This window comes from Hypanus sabinus, chromosome 19 (genome assembly GCF_030144855.1).
Source record: "Hypanus sabinus isolate sHypSab1 chromosome 19, sHypSab1.hap1, whole genome shotgun sequence".
NCBI classification, from domain to species: domain Eukaryota; kingdom Metazoa; phylum Chordata; class Chondrichthyes; order Myliobatiformes; family Dasyatidae; genus Hypanus; species Hypanus sabinus.
The window spans coordinates 37,139,954-37,158,660 of record NC_082724.1 but is presented as its reverse complement, the minus strand read 5'-3'; the positions used below and the strand labels follow the sequence as shown (position 1 = coordinate 37,158,660).

At 43.9% G+C, this 18,707-nt stretch overlaps 1 protein-coding gene across 1 annotated transcript in view; it reads left to right on the top strand.

The window, feature by feature from the left end:
* Positions 1–12,131: 12,131 nt before the first annotated feature.
* eif4e3 (eukaryotic translation initiation factor 4E family member 3) overlaps positions 12,132–18,707 on the top strand; it is a 78,448-nt gene continuing 71,872 nt past the window's right edge. Inside the window, exon 1 of the mRNA XM_059944328.1 lies at positions 12,132–12,385. Within this exon, the coding sequence (XP_059800311.1) occupies positions 12,213–12,385 (173 nt within the window). The 5' untranslated portion in view covers positions 12,132–12,212. The remainder of the gene's footprint in view (positions 12,386–18,707) is intronic.

Genomic DNA, 18,707 nt, shown 5'->3' with positions numbered 1-18,707 from the left:
GCGCATCTACACAGTGTTGTGGAAACACCAGGGAACACCATCACCCAGGTCATACCCTCTTCTCACTGCTGCCATTAGGAAGAAGGTGCAGGGACTTCAGGATTCACACCACCAGGTTCAGGAACAGTTATTACACATCAACAATCAGGCTCTTGAACCAAAATGGATAACTTCACTCAGCTTCATTTGCCCCACCACTGAACTGTTCCCACAACTTACAAACTCCCTTTCAAAGAATCTTCATCTCATATTCTCGATATTTATTGCTTATTTACAGTATTTATTATTTCTTATCTCTTTTTGGATTTGCAGATTGTTGTCTTTTGCACATTGATTGTCCACCCTGTTGGAGCAGTCTATTATGGTTATTGGATTTATTGAGTATCCATGCAAGAAAATAAATCTCACTGCTGTATATGATGACAGAAGTGTACTTTGATAATAAATATACTTTGAACTTTAAACCTGCTCCAACTCTGAGTATCTATCTGATACTTTAATCCACCATTCCATCCAATCTCTCAAATTAGTCATAGAACACTATAGTTCAAAAACAGACCCTTTGGCCATTCCAGTTCATGGCAAAGAATTATTCTGTCTAGTCTTTTGTTGCAGCAGGACTCTAGAGTGGCTGTATGGGTCCTAATACCCTTCCCTTGGACAACATTGGTGGCATGGAGAGGGGAGACTTGCAGCTTGGGCAACTGCCAGTCTTCCATACAAAAAACCTTTTCCAGGCTTGCGCCCTGGAAACTTTCCAAGGTACAAATCCATGGTCTATCGAGACTAACGGAGGCTTACAGTGTTGGTGAATGGACCCATGGTTTATAAGAGACTAATATTTTATAAGATAAATGATCAGGGTGACTTCAGTGCACTGTCTAAGTGAATTGTACCATGTCCTTTTGATAGAAGCCAAAATCAGTAATCTTAAGAATCAGGAGTTCTTAAAATTACTAAATGAAAAGCTGTAATTCCTGCATATCTACACACTCTGCATCAATTTTCCATTGGGATTTTTAAAAAAAAGCTGTTGGTGCTCTGGGAACAGAGCTAGTAAGATGACAATAAAGCATGACTGATGGTCCTAAGATATTCTGCCCTGATGTGCAAATCAGAAATAATGTTTACCATGCACTGGTATAATGGTGGGGATTTTCTCTTATATAGCAGAATATTTAACCTTCAACTTCTTACAGCTTTCTAAAAATAGATAACAATTTAATTAGAAGGTTAAGTCACTTGCTATTCAGGATGAAGTAGCCAGTTTGATTGAACTTTGGCTTATTGGGAGAAGCCAGAGAGTGGTAGTAAATTGTTGTCTTTCTGACTGGAGGACTGCATTATATTCCTTTATTCAAAAAAGACACACTATAATCTTTGTAGTGTAATAAGAGATAGCACATAAATGGTGCCTTTGTTACTATTCCTCAGATTCCAAGAATAAATATTGATGAGATATGTACATAAACCATGAAGGGCCAAGAGATGGGAAGGTGAATTCAGGGAATGAGCTCCTTACCTGTAGAAGATGACCACCACTTGTGGGTTGTCCATCCAAGACCCTGGCAGCCTAGCTGGGTAGCCCCAACCGTCTCCTTGTGCTTCAATCTAGACTCTGCCTCAGCAACTGCTGCCCGGGCTGACCACTTCCTGCCTGATCTCACATCCGGCTGGATGTTCTTGATGACAGGGTCCTTTGAGTCTCGAAGCATCAAGAATGATCCTACCTTGGCTACCTTGACCTCTTCAACAAGGGATTGCACTGGGATGTTGAGCTTTGTCTGGCTACTGTGGATTGCAATACTAGTGAGGCTGCTTGGTACTCCAAGCCACTTCTTCGCATACTTGTTGATCTTCCGTTCCATTGCCTCAACGTGGGACATTGCCACTTCATAGACAGCTAGTGGCCACATTATCTGTAGCATGTGTGTATATATATATATTAGTCCAAGAGTCCAAGATCCTCAGCAACATGTCCTGCAATTGATGGTACAGTCTCCTGGCAGTGCGCAGATGCATACAATCCTACCTGCCATTCTACTGCTCAAACACAGGAGGGCAGCCCCTTGTCGAGCAGAGACACCACAATGCCCCACATCCGATGTTTCCTTGCCTGCTCTGCAGCAGTAAGCAGTAGGCAAGCCCACAGCTTGGGGCTTGGTCCTCTCTACAACTGAAGCTATACAGCTTCCATGTCATCTGTCGCTCCACCAGACAAGAGTAACAAGCCTGTGGCAACTTACATTATCACTGTCCAACAGGGTCTTGCAGTCATAAGAACTCCCTCCGTTATATTGCACGCCACCTTCGCACACCAACTCTAATGCCTCCACGGTCTGCAGCCAGGTCAGCTCCTCCAAACCCAAACTGACTGCTTCGGCATACCAGCAGGCTCCTCTGATATCCTGACCGGCTCCATTCCTGATGTCCCAGCCATCTCCTTTCCCAACATCCTGGCTAGCACCTTCCCCAACACCCCAGTTGGCCCCTTTTACAACATCCCAGTCAGCCCCTTCAAAACCTCTGCTGGCTCTGCCACCGCCACCGGTCCAGCTACTCAGATCAACGAGCAGCTCACTGATGGAGTAGCCCTGCAGTACCCAAAGTTCTTGGAGTAGAATTGCCTTACAATCATAAAAAACATATTTAACAAAGAAAAAAACCCACCTTTGGTTGGCCCTCAAGAGGCTGATGCATGCAAACACATCAACATCTTACCTGAAGAGCTTATCAGCAAAACTTTGAATTCCAGCTATTCCTGAAAATCATTGATTCTTATCACTAGAGAAGACCATTGGCCTATTATGTCCATGCTGAACAGAACTGAATTATAGACATAAATACAATGTAGAGATAGGCCCTTTGACTCAACAATCGGACTATAACTGCCAAACCAATTTGCACTAATCCTACATTAATTCCATTGTTTGAAACCTCTCCCCCATTCTTCTCATCAACTTTCCAAATTTTACTATTCATCTACATGATTGGAACAACTTACAGTGGCTGATTAACCACACAATACATACCTTTGGGATAGCACAGAACAACAGTACAGCACAGGAACAGACTTTTCAGCCTACGATGTTGTGTCATGCTAATTACTGTACATTAATAATCATTTGCCCACTAATCAAATCCCTTCTGTCTACACAGTATCTATACCCTTCCATTTCCTGCACATTCATGTGCCTGTGGAAGAACCTCTTGCATGCCCCTCTCATCACCTCCACCAGCACCCCAGGCATGCCTTCCAGGTACCCACCACTATTTTACAACGAAAACTTGCCCCGTGCATCTCCTTTGGACTTGCCAACTCTTACCTTAAATGTATGCCCTCTTATATTAGTCATTTTATCCCTGGGAAAAAGATACCATATCTACTGCAGTAAGATGAGATAAGATTAGTGATTTCCCTATTGCAAATGGCTGACTCAAGTTTAGTTTTAGGCCTTGGTTATGCCCGTAGGCCTGTAACAGGATTTACTGGAAATCATGTGGTAGTTTCTAGTAAATTGCATATTAGGGCTCCTGCCTTGTATGGACTTGTTACTCACTTGTAGTGGAGATACTTGTTGGGTAGCGTTGTAGCATAGCATTTAGTAGAATGCTTTACAGCATCAGCAATCTGAGGATTGGGGTTCAATTCCCGTCGCTGTCTGACAGGAGTATTTATATTGACTGTGTGGGTTTCCTCTGGGTGCGCTGATTTCCTCCCACATTCCATGGGTTCAGGTTAGTAAATCGTGGGCATGCTATGTTGTGTTGGAATTGTGGCAACAGTTGTAGACAGCCGCCAGCACACCTTCAGACAGTACTCGTTGTGGATGCAGACAATGCATTTCACCAAATGTTTCGATGTACATATGGCAAAGCTAATCTTCTTAACTTTTAAATAAGGATGACTATCAAAACTTCCAGTGTGATCTTGACCAGCTGAAAAAATACACTTTGGAAGTGGAAGGAGCTGCCAAGCTAAGACTTACACAGTGAATAGTAGGGTTCTGTGGTGTGCAATAGAACAAAGAAACCCGGGAATATTAATAATAGAAAGTTTGTTTCAAGGGATGTTTGGAGATTCTTCAAGGACATGATTGCGACTGGTGCCTGGGGACCATGATGTCCCTTCATATCTTGGACACCTGGCTGCTAAAGGCAGTGTATTCAAGCTGCTAATTGTTAATCATATTAATGTGCTGGATATTTTACCCAAATAACATTATCGCTTGGTCACTAGGGGAATAAACAGACTGGATGACGTATATACAAACAGAGGCAGTACTTAGAAACCCTCATCTTGGTCTCCCTGATGGCAGCTCCATAATATTAATCTCAGCATACCAAGCACTGCTGAAAGTGGAGAAACCAGTCACAAAGACAATCACTGTATGGCCTACTGAGCAATCTCTATGCTTCAAGACTGCTTTGAATGGATTAACTGGCAGATGTTCAAGGAGGCTGTCACAAAAGAAGAAGGTGCAGACTTCAAAAAATGTGCTTCTTCTGTCGTCAGCTACATCAGTACATGTATAGATGATGTTGGTACCTCAATAACAGTCATCTCGTGGCCCAACCAGAATCCCTAGCTGAACGCAGAGGTGCACTCCTACTAAAAGCCCAGGATGCAGCCTTGAAGTCTAGTGACAGAACAGCTCTCCGTGCAGCCAGGTGAAACCTCAGCTTGGGCATCAAGAGGGTTTACACCCCCATGATCAAAAAGTTCAGGAACACCTGTCCAATAACAATCCCCTGCGTGTGTAGCTGGACATCGAGGATATTTCTGACTACACAAGGAGAAACAGCATCAACTGTAGCAGTGTCACCAACACCAGCCACAAAAGCTATCCCTCTCCCTGATGAACAGCCATTGTCTATAAAGGCAGCAGATGTGAGAAGGACTCTGCAGAGAGTCAACCCCAATAAGGTGGTGGGGCCTGACAGTATCTGAGGCCAAGCACTTAGAGGGTGTGTGCACTCACTCATTGATGTCTTCAACGCGTCACTCATCCAGTCTTCTGTACCCACGTGCTTCAAATGGGCTTCAATCATCCCTGTACCAAATAGCTCTGTATCTTCACAACTAAATGACTACTGCCTGGTGACACTAATGGCAACCATCATGATGTGCTATGAACAAAAACTCCATTCCTGCCATGTTGGATACTCACCAATATGCTTACTGACAGAACCACTCTACGAAAAATACCATAGCATCTGTCATGCACCAGGCCCTGGCGTACAAAAAAAAAAGGCCACTTTTGTTAAAAGGACTGCCGAAGGGTTTCGGCCCAAAACATTGACTGTTTTTGGTTCCATAGAGGCTGCCGGGCCGGCTAAGTTCCTCCAGCATTTTGTGTGTGTTGCTCATTTTCGTCAAAATGCTGCTTCTGTAATTCAGTTCAACATTATTATCCCTCAGAACTTGCTGCACAAACTCCTACTCCTCGGTCTAAATGCATCACTGTGCAACTGGGTGTTCGACTTCCTAACCAACAGACCTCTCAATCAAGATGCACACCCGATTCTCCATCCCCATCATCCTCAACAGGAGCGTCCCCATTGCTGTGCATTCTGCTTACACATGACAGCACAGCCAAACACTCGAGCAAACACATCATCAAGTCTGCCATTGACACGACAGTGGTGGGGCTCATCGACAACAAAGAGATGGCCTACAGAGAAGAGGTGGAAATGCTTGAGGCCTGGTGTCAGGCAAATAACCTCTTGCTCAATGTCAGAAGGACAAAGGAGATAGTTATCAACTTCAGAAGAACTCACATCACTCACACCCCTCTTTACATCAGTGGCACAGTAGTGGAAACTGCAAGTAGTTTCAAACTCTTAGGAGTGCATATCTTGTGCAACCTCTCATGGTCCCAGAACACATTACACACAATTAGAAAAGCTCACCAATGCCTTTACTTTCTGAGGAGATGGAAAAGAGCTGGGCTATGTACATGTCTTTCTACAGATACACAGTTGAGAGCATCCTGACAAGCTGCATCACTACATGGTACAGAAACTGCACTGCAGCAGACAGGTAGGCTCTGCAAGGGGTATTCATGGCATCATGGACAGCAGCCTGCCTAAAATCAAAGTTAAAGCAAATCAGAGTACGTATGTAACTCTCGCTTCCCCTAGCAGTTTAATATAGTGGGTGATAAGCCCCGGCCTGGCCAAACTTAAGAAATCTCATTAGGGAGGATGCTGTGCGATGTGTCTCCTGTTACAAATCAGTACCCTGAAATAACAAACAGTACACGATATGCAATTAAACAATTGAACTTTATAACTCTTACTTTGACTATATGGTTAGTAGAGAAATGAAATAAAAGAAAAAAAAGGGCCCAATCTTATTAACAGTCTGTGTGCAAAGTTGCAGCTCACTCATAGGCCAATCGGTCTCCATCGACCTCCTCCGATCGTCGCTGCCCTTTGGACCCTCGCTCTGAGGCCACCCCGTCCGGCGGACTACCAAATCTCTCCATTCGCATCTTCTCTCTTCATCTCTCTCTCTGGCAAAAGCACGCAAAATCAACTGCTTCCAGATTCACAAGACAGGGCAACAAGATCCCGATTGGCTAACATGCATCCCACAGTCCTGTTATCTCCAGCCGTAGCCCAAACATTGCTGCTGCAGAGAAACTGTTACCTCAGCAGTGAAAGTTACATTAGCAGTAAAACCTTACGGCATGTTACAGTCTCCCCCCACCAAATTTAGTCAAGTCCTCATGACATTGAGATATTTCACCAACCCTTCCTGCAAAACACAAAGCCCAATCCGGGTACAAAAGGCAGTGACATAGCTCCCCAAAACAGTAGAGATCACGCCCTGTTCCCCTGGCGCTACATAGGCCAACCTATCTGGTGGTCTCCTAATTCTCTGAGACCTCCATAGCTCCTCACCTAATTCTTCAGGCTCAGACACTACTAGGGATACTTCAGGTCTACCTGGCGAGTCCTCCCCCGACCTGTCACTCATGACCCCCGCAACTCAGAGACCTCTGTCCCACGTCCTCTCCTTCAAGGTCCCGTTGTAAACCAGGCTGTCCACAGATAGTTCCCCCCCCCACCACTACTTCACCTGACTCAGCGGGAGAAGGGTCAGGAGTCTCTTCCTCAATCACTGAGAAGTTAGCAAAAGGCAGCATACAGTGGCGGGCATGCAGAAGTTTGGGCACCCCTGGTCAAAATTTCTGTTACTGTGAATAGCTAAGCGAGTAAAAGATGAACTGATTTCCAAGAGGCGTAAAGTTAAATTTGACACATTTCTTAAATATTTTAAGCAAGAAAACTTTTTTATTTCCATCTCTTGCAGTTTCAAAATAACAAAAAAGGAAAAGGGCCCGAAGCAAAAGTTCTGTTTTAACTTCATCAGTCCACAGAACTTGTTTCCAAAATGCATCAGGCTTGTTTAGATGTTACTTTGAACTTTTTGAATAGAACTTTTTTGGCAGCAATGAGCAAAGGTATGTTTGGAGATAAAAGGATGCAGAATTTCATTAAAAGAACACCTTTCCAACTGTTAAGCACGGAGGTGGATCGATCATGCTTTGGGCTTGTGTTGCAGCCAGTGGAACAGTAAACATTTCACTGGTAGAAGGAAGAATGAATTCAATTAAATACCAGCAAATTCTGGAAGCAAACATCACACCATCTGTTAAAAAGCCGAAGATGAAAAGAGGATGGCTTCTACAACAGGATAATGATCCTAAACACATCTCAAAATCCACAATGGATTACCACAAGAGGTGCAAGCTGGAGGCTTTGCCATGGCCCCCACAGTCCCCCGACCTAAATATCATCGAGCATCTGTGGATATACCTCAAATGAGCAGTGGATGCAAGATGGCCCAAGAATCACACAGAACTAGAAGCCTTTTGCAAGGAAGAATGAGCAAAAATTCCCCAAACAAGAACTGAAGGACTCTTAGCTGGCTACAAAAAGCATTTACAAGTTGTGATACTTGCCAAAGGGGGTGTTACTAAGTACTGCCTTGCAGAGTGCCCAAACTTTTGCTTTGGGCACTTTTACTTTTTCATTATTTTGAAACTGTAAAAGAAGGAAATAAAAAAGTTTGCTTGCTTAAAATAGGAAAGAAATGTGTCATCCTTAACTTTATGCCTTTTGGAAATCAGTTCGTCTTTTACCTGCTTAGCTATCCACAGTAACAGAAATGTTGACCAGGGGTGGTCAAACTTTTGCATGCCATTGTATACCACACATCCAGGTCCTCATCCTCTGAATCAGTATCCCTCCAGGGTGAGGGCTGGCCTAACTTCTCCTTTTGTGGGCCCTGCAGTCGCCCTGTGTTTTCACAGAGTCCTCTTACTCGGTGTAGGTTCCAAGTCAGGCTCTGGGTCTACCTGCACCTCTTGACCCAGGGGCAGCAGGTGGTTCTGATGGAGAATCTTGACAGGCCCATTCCCATCCTCTGGTTTCACACAGAAAACTGACATGTTTGACATCTGACTCTCCACCACATAGGGTGTGGCCGCCTAGCGGTCAGCCAATTTGTGCTTTCCAGCTAGTCCCAAATTCCTTACGAGGAATTCCTTATGAGGATCCCAGCATGAGTTGGGAGAACCTCACTTTTTGATCTTAACTCCTCTTACTTCCTCAATTCTGCTTGGCGGCCATGACCCCAGCCAATTCATAAGCCCTTTTTAGCTCTCTTCTCATATCAGACACATAGTTCAGATGCTTCAGTGGTAAGTCACCCTCGTCAGTCCCAAAACAAAGGTCAATGGGTAACCTCACCTCATGCCCAAACATCAGGTAGTATGGTGAGTACCCAGTTGCTTCATTTCATGTACAGTTGTAACAGTGAACCAGATGTCCAGTATGTTGACTCCATCTGCTCTTCTTGCTGATCTCCAGGGTCCCTAGCATGTCTAACTAGGTCCCATTAAACCTCTCAGGCTGGGGATCACCCTACGGGTGATAGGGCATTGTCCTCAACTTCTCAACTCCAAGCATGCCCAGTAACTTATAGATGAGTCTGCTCTTGAAGTCCTGTTCCTGGTCACTATGTATCCACCTTCAAGGCCATAATAAACGACATACTTTTCCCATAACACTTTTGCCACTATAGTTGCCCTTGGTAGGAAAAGCCTGAGCATAGCTGGTGTGGTGGTCCGTGATGACTAAGCCATGCGCCATGTTGCTGGTGTTGGGTTCTATGGACAGGAAATCTATACACACCAGGTCCATTCTTAACTGATCCACCTCAGCTGCCTGAACGACCCCTCTGCGCCGCAAGCGATTTAGCTGCCTCTCTAGCTGAAACATAAAAGCAGAAAGATTCTCCCCATTCCCCTGACATGTTTTGAAACCCCACCAGGAGCTCAATTGGGCTTCCAGTCAGACCAAAGGCATTGTCCACTGCTTGCAAATAATTGAATTCTGTCGCTACGGGAAAATTTTACCTGACGACTCTCACAACGACAGCGATTCGCCCATTCAAACTTTCAACCAATCTCTGTCGCTTTTCATCATCCGAGCCCTGCCACTCATCTAACAACTGAGAGGTCTGCTCCGCCCACATCTCATAATCCTCCTCCCCTTTAGGGTGGACGTTATTCCAGAGAATATGTGGAGCCTGCCATAGCTGGGACTTTGAATCTGATTTTTCCATTTTTTCGCCAGAGAAGTAAGAGCGGATATTACCTCAGAATTCTCACTCTTCACCAGGGGATGTGGACTAATTAGACATTCCAAATCCGACCACTCTTTCCCTTCACTCCTCAGAAATGATAGTACTCTGTCTTTGAAATCTCCGCCCCCAGCTACCTCAGCGCTGGTCTGCATTAAAACAAGAGCTGTGCCCACCATTTTATCAAACCTCCACTCACAATCGCAACTTTAACAGCACAACAGTGGAATTAACAATTCGTCTGGAGTACAAATATCTTCCCCACAGGTTCATTGCTCAGGGTAATCATAGAGCATCCAACGGAATCAATCCCGGACAAGCCCCCACAATTGAAACTTTCGCTTCACCTAGCGGCTTAATATAGGGGGTGACATAGAGTACACAATATGCGATTAAATGATTAAGGTTTATAACTCTTACTTTGACTATATTGTTAGTAGAGAAACAAAATAAAAAGGAAAAAAGGGCCCAATCTTATTAACAGTCTGTGCACAAAGTTGGAACTCACTCATAGGCCGATCGGACCCCATCAACCTCCTCCAATTATTGCTGCCCTTCGGTCCCTCACTCCGAGTCCACCTCATCCGGTCATCTACCAAATCTCTCTCTCTCTCTCTCTCTCTCTCTCTCTCTCTCTCTCTCTCTCTCTCTCTCTCTCTGTCTCTGTCTCTCTCTCTCTCTCTCTCTCTCTCTCTCTCTCTCTCTCTCTCTCTCTCTCTCTCTCTCTCTCTCTCTCTCTCTCTCTCTCTCTCTCTCTCTCTCTCTCTCTCTCTCCTCCAGATTCACAAGACAGGGCAACAAAATCCTGATTGGCTACCATGCATCCCACAGTCCTGTTATCTCCAGCTATAACCCAAACATTGCTGCTACACAGAAACTGTTACCTCAGCAGTGAACATTACAAAGAAGCCATTACATTAGCAGTGAAACCTTACGGAGCATTACACATTTATGTCACCACATACAGCTCAGATTCTTTATCATGTGAGCATACTTAGCCAATCTATAACAGTAACTGTAAATAGCTTCAACAAAAGAGCAAGAGCTTAGAAGACAACAAACTCTGCAAATGTAAATATAAGTAAATAGCAATAAATAACAAAAGCATGTACAAAGTAATAACTAGATAAAGAATCCTTAAAGTGAGATCATTTGTGGTGAGAACATCTCAATAGATGAGTGTTGAGGGGTAGTAACTGTTCCTGAACATTGTGGGAGTCCTGAGGCTCCTGTACCTTCTACCTGATGACAGCAGTAAAAAAAGAGCATGGCCTGGATTGTGAGGATCTTTGATGATGGAAGCTGCTTTTCTATGACTGTGTTTCATGTAGATGTGCTCAATGGTTGAGAGGGCTTTACCCATGATGTACTTGGCTGAATCCACTTCCTTTTGTAGGATTTTCCTTTCAAAGGCATCAGCATACCAGGCTGTGATGCAGTTTTGATTACACATCTATAGCAGTTAGTCAAGATTTTTGAGGACATGTCGAATCTCCACAGATTCCTAAGGATGTACTGGCGCGGTCAAGATCATATTTTCAGGAAGGTGCTGGAAAAGAATCCCACAACTGAGCTCATGAACTGTTGGTCTCACTCCCACCCAGGGATAAGGTTATGTAGCATCCACACCAGGACCACCAGAATCAAAATTGGCTACTTTCCCCAAGGCTGACCAGTGCCTCCACCTGCTAGCCCACACTTACACATTACCAAATACCAGTATTTTATCATTTACTGTCAGTGACATTACTTTGCTTAACCTTTGCTTAACAAGGTGGCCACTGAGTGTACATGAAGCATTTATTTTCTTTCCGAATATCTATACCCAATGTGAAATTCAGAGTAGACTGCTGTGTTGGAAATCTAGGGTCACATATACTGATGATATGGTGTGCCCAATGGATCTTGCTCAGTACAAGTAGTGCCTTGGTACTAGGTACTCCTCCGGTACTTAGAAGTACCTGCTTTAAAAATATGCAGGACAGGTATCATTGTCATAGAGTAATAGAACTTTACACATCAAGTGTTCTTCCTATCAAGTGTTTTAAAATAATTATGTTTCTTGTGTGTTTAGTGTAAGGCCCGTTCTCTCATCCATTTCTGTGAACAAATAGCTTGCTCAGCCTCAGCTCCCGTGACTGAAGTGGTGCTGATGGTGTTCTAAACGAGCTCCATTGTATGAGGCGAAGGGGACGATCTCACTAAATTCAGCCGAGAGAGAGGGGTGTTAGAACAGGACAGATTTGTTTGCCTACAGTTGGCAGTCGGATTGGGTCCATTGGCCTAAACCAACATTTGTCCCAGACGTGAGCGGATGTGTGAGGGCAGCAAGCGTCACCTGTTAGTCTTCCTCCCCCGCATCAACTGCAGTCCTGCCTCGGCGAGCAGCGCTGGTCTTCCCCAGCCGCAGCTGCAACCAATGACAGCCCAGCCGGTGTGTGACGCAATTGTGGGTGACGTCAATGACCGAGGCAGGAGTTGGCACGCATGCGCCCTCCCACCCCCGCGCTAGCTCCCGGCTCCCGGTGTCGGAAGCGTCGCTTTGTGGCTGAAAATGGCGATCCCCGCCAGTCGGGATTTACGGCAGCAGCTGAAGGATGGTACGGCCGCCCCGGAGGCCGCAGAGCAAGAGACCGTTCACCTCGATCAGGGGCACATCGAGGAGCTCAACAGTCATGACAAGTCAGGCGTCCCTCTCAACTCGCCCTGGACCTTTTGGCTGGATAGGTGGGTGGGTGCGCGGGGGACGGCCTGGGCTGTAAACAGAGTTCGGGACTAGCATCAGTCCTCTGCCAAATCTGGTGAGGGCGCTGGATGGTAGGAGGGGTCCTCAAATGACATGTCTCAGGTTGGGGCCTGGGGGATATTACAGGCTGGGACGAAATGGAACGAAGAAATCATAGGACTGGGCTGGGAATTAATTTGTAGACTAGGCTGGGCAGATGAAGTATGATACATGTATTAAGTAATCTGCCGAAACAAGTAGTGTTGTGGTTTCCACACTTGGTTATATTACTTCACATAGTCTCAAGTTAAAGTGGCTTTGCTGAACATACTTCAATGAACGGCAATGTACATTGCATTCTTGACAATTTCAAAGTAAATTTATTATCAAAGTATATACACGACACCATATACATTCTTGAGATTTGTTTTAATGCAAGCATACTAGGTAACTCCAAGAATCATCATAGAATCAGTGAAAGACCACACCCAACAGGGCAGACAGACGTCCAATGTGCAAAAGATAACAAACTGCAAATACAAAAGGAAGACAAATAATAATAATAAGCATTAAATAATCGCATTCTTGAAAGTGAGTCCAAAGGTTGTGGGAACAGTTCAGTGATCGGACAGTTGAATGATGTTTTCCCCACTGGTTCCAGGGATAGTAACTGTTCTGAATCTGGTAGTGGGAGGCCTGAGGCTCCTGTACCTTTGTCCGGATAGCAGTGGTGAGAAGAGAGCCTGGCCTGGTTGATGGGGATCCCTGATGATGGATGCTGTTTTCCTTTGACAACTCAGTGGAAAGGAGGGCTTTACCTGTAATGGACTGGGCCATATCCACTACTCTTTGTCTGTCTGAGGCATCTGTCGGTCAGAGTGGACCAGGCTATTGCGTCCTTAGATGCACAAGCCTGGGCAATACGATTTGGAGAGCAAGCTGTTGCTCATGCAGCAAGCTCCCCCTCTCCATGCAACTGATGAACCCAAAGGAATGGCAAAGACCAATAATTTGGTTACAGTAGCACCACAGGAGTTGCCAGTCAACGTTGAACCCAATGTACGACTGCCTTAGGGACTCCAACTCCAAATTTTTCCCTCAGGGTTTACTCCGGAAGCTTTCCTCACGAGTAGGTATAGAGTTTTCCTTCTAGTTCTGCTGCCAATCACAGCTGACAAGCTGCATCTGCCCAAAGCGACTGGTTTTCAGACTCCAGTAACCCACATTTGCCCCTCCTATCAGTAGAAATGATTCCACTGGGCTTAGTAGCCTAAGCCACATGTGAAGGCCAGGAGCTGGACTTGGTTGTTGGGCTATTTGATGCACACGCCATTGGCAGCATTTAATAGGTAGCAGGGGCTTGTCACCTCTACCACCCCCGGCTAAAACAACTTCAAGAAATTTTTCTATATTATTTTCCATTCAAAGACATTGGTATTTCCCTACCAGGCTGTGATGCAATCAGTTAATATACTATCCACCACATATCTATTAGAAGTTTATCAAAGTATTAGATGTTGTACTGAATCTTCACAAACTGCTACAGAGTAGAGGCACCATGTGCTTTCTTCATGATTGTACTTATGTAATGGGCCCAGGACAAGTCCTCTGAAATGATAACAACAAGGTATTTAAAGTTGCTGACCTTCTCCACATCTGATCCTCTGATAAGGACTGGTTTATGGACCTCTAGTTTCCTCCTCCTGGCGTCAATAATCTTGTTCTTGCTGACATTGAATAAGAGGTGGTTGCTGTGGCACCACTCAGCCAGATTTTCAGTCTCCTTCGTATATGCAGATTCATCCCCACTCTTGATTCAGCTAATGGCAGTGGTGTCATCAGCAAACTTTATTATGGCATTGGAGCTGTGTGTAGTCACACAGTCAGAGTGTAAAGGGAGAAGAGTAAGGGGCTAAACACATGTGGTACACCTTTGCTGATGGAGATTGTGGAGGAGACGTTGCCAATCCAGACTGACTGGGGTCTGCAAGTGAAGAAATCGAAGATCCAATTGTACAAGGAGGTACTTAGGCCAAGGTCTTGAAGCTGATTAATTAGTTTTAAAGAAATGATAGTATTGAATACTGAGATTCAGCTGATAAAGAGCATCCTGAGGTATGCATCTTTGCTGTCCAGATGTTCCAGGGTTAATTGAAGAGCCAATGAAATCACATCTGTAGTGAACCTGGTGTAGGCAAATTGCAGAGGTTTCTCAGGCAGAATTTGATGTATTTGATCATCAACCTCTCAAAACTCTTCATCACAGTGGATATAAGTGCTATTAGATGATAGTCATTGAGGCAGGTTGCCATGTCCTTCTTAGGCACCAGTATGATTGAGGGCTGCTTAAAGCAGTTTGGTACCTCAGACTGCTGAACCAAGAGCTTAAGGATATCAGTGGACAGTCCAGCCAGTTCATCAGCCAGTCTTTAGTACTTGACTAAGTATTTTCTGTGGGTTCACCCTCTCTTACGTCAACCTCAGAGACTGAAATCACAGGGTCATTAGGGGCTGTGGGAGTTTGTGAAGGTTCCTCCATGGTTTGACAGAAGGTGAGTAAAGAAGGCATTGAGCTCATCCGGAAGCCAAGCCCTGGCACTACCACATCTACTGAATCTTCTACCATCCATCTGTAAGGAAGTTAAGACTTTTTTTGGTTTTGTAGAAATTGATGTAGGCGTTTCAAATAACATTATAACTTGTATAATAGTACAGTTGAAATAGATATTTGGTAATATGTGAAACAAAGCTAACGTAAAAACAACAAACAGCTTGGTAGTTGAACAGGGGATAAAATGAATTTTGTTTTCACTACTAGGGGATTCTAATGTAGTGTATATAATTTAAGTTTTGGATGGAGTTTATGTATGTTTAATACAATTTTGGGCTTGTTTACTGAGGGATATTTCATAGGAGGGTTCATCAGGGTAATTCCTGTGATGAAAGAATAGTCAAATGAGGAAAGATTGAGTAGATCTTTGCCATTTTTTAAAGAAAGATCTTGTTCAAAGATTCATCGAGGAGGATGTTGAGAGACAATGTCTCATCTCAGCTGAGGGTAGATAGCTTCAGAAGTGAAACAACAGCAGGCTTAATGCTATATGGCATACTATTTGTTTGGTGTGTATGTTTTGATTGCACTGATCTAGGAATCCCAGAGTTGAACTACCCCTCCCATCTCTTAGGGTGGTCCAGCATTGTATTTTGATGTCTTAATTAAGTCCTGCATTGAAACTGCTAAAGGTGAGCACATGATCCAGATGAACAATTCAGAGCACCATTGCAGATATGCTGTGCTTTTGAAAGTGCATTAAAGCAGGGCCCCAGCTGTCTTCTTGTTCAGATTTGTGGATAACTTGGAGAGTTCTTGTGTTTTGACAAACTTGAGGCCGGCATTTTTGATGTGCCACATTATATGTTTCTCAGTAAAATTGAAACCCATTGAACAGAAAAGTTGTGGTAGCACAGATATGAAATTGGCATTAAGACAAAGACAGATTTTAGCAAACAGATTTGCACGTTAGAAGAAATTGCTTAGTTTGTTAGCTCCTGAATATTTGCTAGGGTGGTTCCACTACATTAATGATTTAGGCTTCAGTGTACAGGGCATTTTTTTACAGCTTGAAAAACTGGTAGGTAATAGATTTCAAGGGATGTAGACAGGTTGGTGAAACGGGCAGATGATATACCCAAAATACTGCAGTCTTCCCAGCTATTTTTATGTCAATTCTATTCACGTTAGGTGCTATTGTATGCTCAAAAGAACTTTGTCAAAGTGAAGTGAGAACGTAACTTCACTGCCACATGAACAAGTCTTGGTCGTTGTCCTCCACTGATGCATCAGTGCTATTAGCTGGTCAGATACCACTTATTAGTAAGACCATGGATATTGCAAGTTGTTGCCCATGCAGAAGTTCCTCCTCTTCGTGCATCAGATGAATCCAAAGAAACGGCAGAGACTGATACAGTTTGGCACCAGCAGCATTGCAGGAGTTTCCAGTCAGTGTTAATCTCAATGTTGGATTTCCTTAGGGACTGCAGCTCCAGATTTTTCCTCAGGGTTTACTCCTGAAGCCTTCCCCATGAGCTGCTATAGCCACGAGGCAGTGGAGGTTTAAGAAGACAGTTTACCTTCTCTTGGATAATCTGCTAACCATGACTGACGAGTTCCATCTGCCTGAGGCAACTGGTTTTAAGGCAACAGTAGCCCAACTTTGCCCCTGCTCCTGTCAGTAGAAATGTTTCTGCTGGGCTTAGTAGCTAAGCTGGTCATGAAGGCCAGGAGCTAGACATGGTTGTCAGAGCCTATTTGAGGTGTATGCCATTGGGAGCATTTAACAGATAGTGAAAGTTTATCTCCATTACCTTCCCTGGCCATGACACCTGAAGGAACCTTTTAGCAAGAACATAAAAGAAAAATTCTTGAAGAAGTAATGATATTCCCTGTGATGTATTGTAGTACAAGCAGTTGCCAGTTTACAACAGAATTACATTCTCAATAAGTTTCATAACCGAAACCATTTGTAAATTGTAAATGAACAAAAGCAGCATGCGGAGAAGGGTCACAAGTTCCTGTGACAGGAGAGCAGGCAGGTGTTGGCAGAGTTGCCAGCCAGCCAGTTTAACTCTCCCCTGATTGTTGTGGCCCAGTTCGGTGGGATGTGGTTCCTGGAGTGAGGGAGTGGAGGAGTAATGAAATGCTCTGTTCTCACTCAGCAGAAGATGCTTGCAGACCTGCAATGGCCAGCAAATCTATCCACATCCATTCTACTGATCTCCTAAGCACTTGTTTGCACTGAAAATATTACTCAGGTGTTTGTAAACTAGAGAGGACCTGTGTGCTGTGCATGATAGATTACCCAAAAATGTTACTGGAACATTATCCATGGTAAATTTTTATTATTGTCAAATGTAACAAAGTACTGTTACAAACCCCGTAACTGGGTATCTTACCAGCAAAGATAGGAGTATCCGTTGAAGTCTGATGATACTGTTTTTAACAGTATTTATTAGTAAAAATACACAAAAATAATATCAATGCAAATATACGGATAATATACGTCATCAATACTAAACCTAAAAGTGAGGGTATAATAATGATAATAAGAAATAAGCTCTATCGTTGTCTAGGGGATAATGAATTGTCCGATGGGAATATAAAGTTCAGTTCATGCAGGCTGCGGTAGTTGTTGATCGCTGTGTTGCCATTGTTGGAGAGAGAGAGTAACAGCTATTGACTTGCCAACGTTCCTTTATGATCTTGATTCGCCGATGCGTTGTTGTGGTGGCCATTCACGTATGACCCCTCTGTCCTTTAGCTAGACCGTTCTTCCGTGGTGGACTCGTCACCCAGGCAAGGGTGGACACACACACACAAGTCCCCCACCAGTCTCGTAGCGTCTCTCCTGGTGCATCTGAGGGGTGTTCCCCAGACCTTACTTTTATCCCCATTCACGGGGTCTCAGGTGTCAATCAGGTTGGGATGATGCAACCCATCAACCAGACCACTCTGGTTGCCCCTGAGGGGTTTCAATGAATAGAACAGTTCTCAATACACAATCCTTCTCCAAGAGACAATAGCAGTAATCAGTGGTTCCGTTCCGCTTTTGTTAGGAGGAGACATTCCACTTTTTGTTTCTCTGCATTGTCTCTCTCTCTCATTTCCTTGGTATCAGACCCGAAATAGTAGCGATTTTGCGATTCTCAAAAAGGGGGGGGGGGGGCGACTTTGCACCCTTCTGCCCATCAGAGTTGCTCCTCATTCGTAACACCTCCATCCTTCTAAGAATTTTCACCAAAAGGGGAAAATTAACTAATACAGTCTTACCGAATTTAAGAATCTAACACAATACAAAAGAGTTTTCACTACAGAGTAATACAGTTATACATTCAATTTAGCATCTAAACAGTTAGCGATTACATTGTCTCTTCCTTTAATATCTTAATATCTTGTAGCATCAGACTCCAATTTAATAACCACTTATTTTTTTATTCCTTTTCTTCAGCAAAAACAAAACTAAAGGGTTGTGATCTTAGGTATATAATACAAAATGTGAACCAATACATGTGTGATTATTCTCTAGTACATTACAAAAGTTTATGCAAATACTTATCTTTATTTTACTTTTAAACTTAACAGTCAATCTTCCATGGTGTTGTCTTTATTATTTACATGCTTTGTCGAAATCCCTCAAAACCAGATCCTGTTATTTAAAGTGGCATTTTGTCAACCTTCGCCTCTTTTCCACTTAACTCTCACGTGGTTAGCTTGCTCACCAGTGTGGAATAGGCTTTCGCATACTCCTTTCATAGGAGTTATTTTAT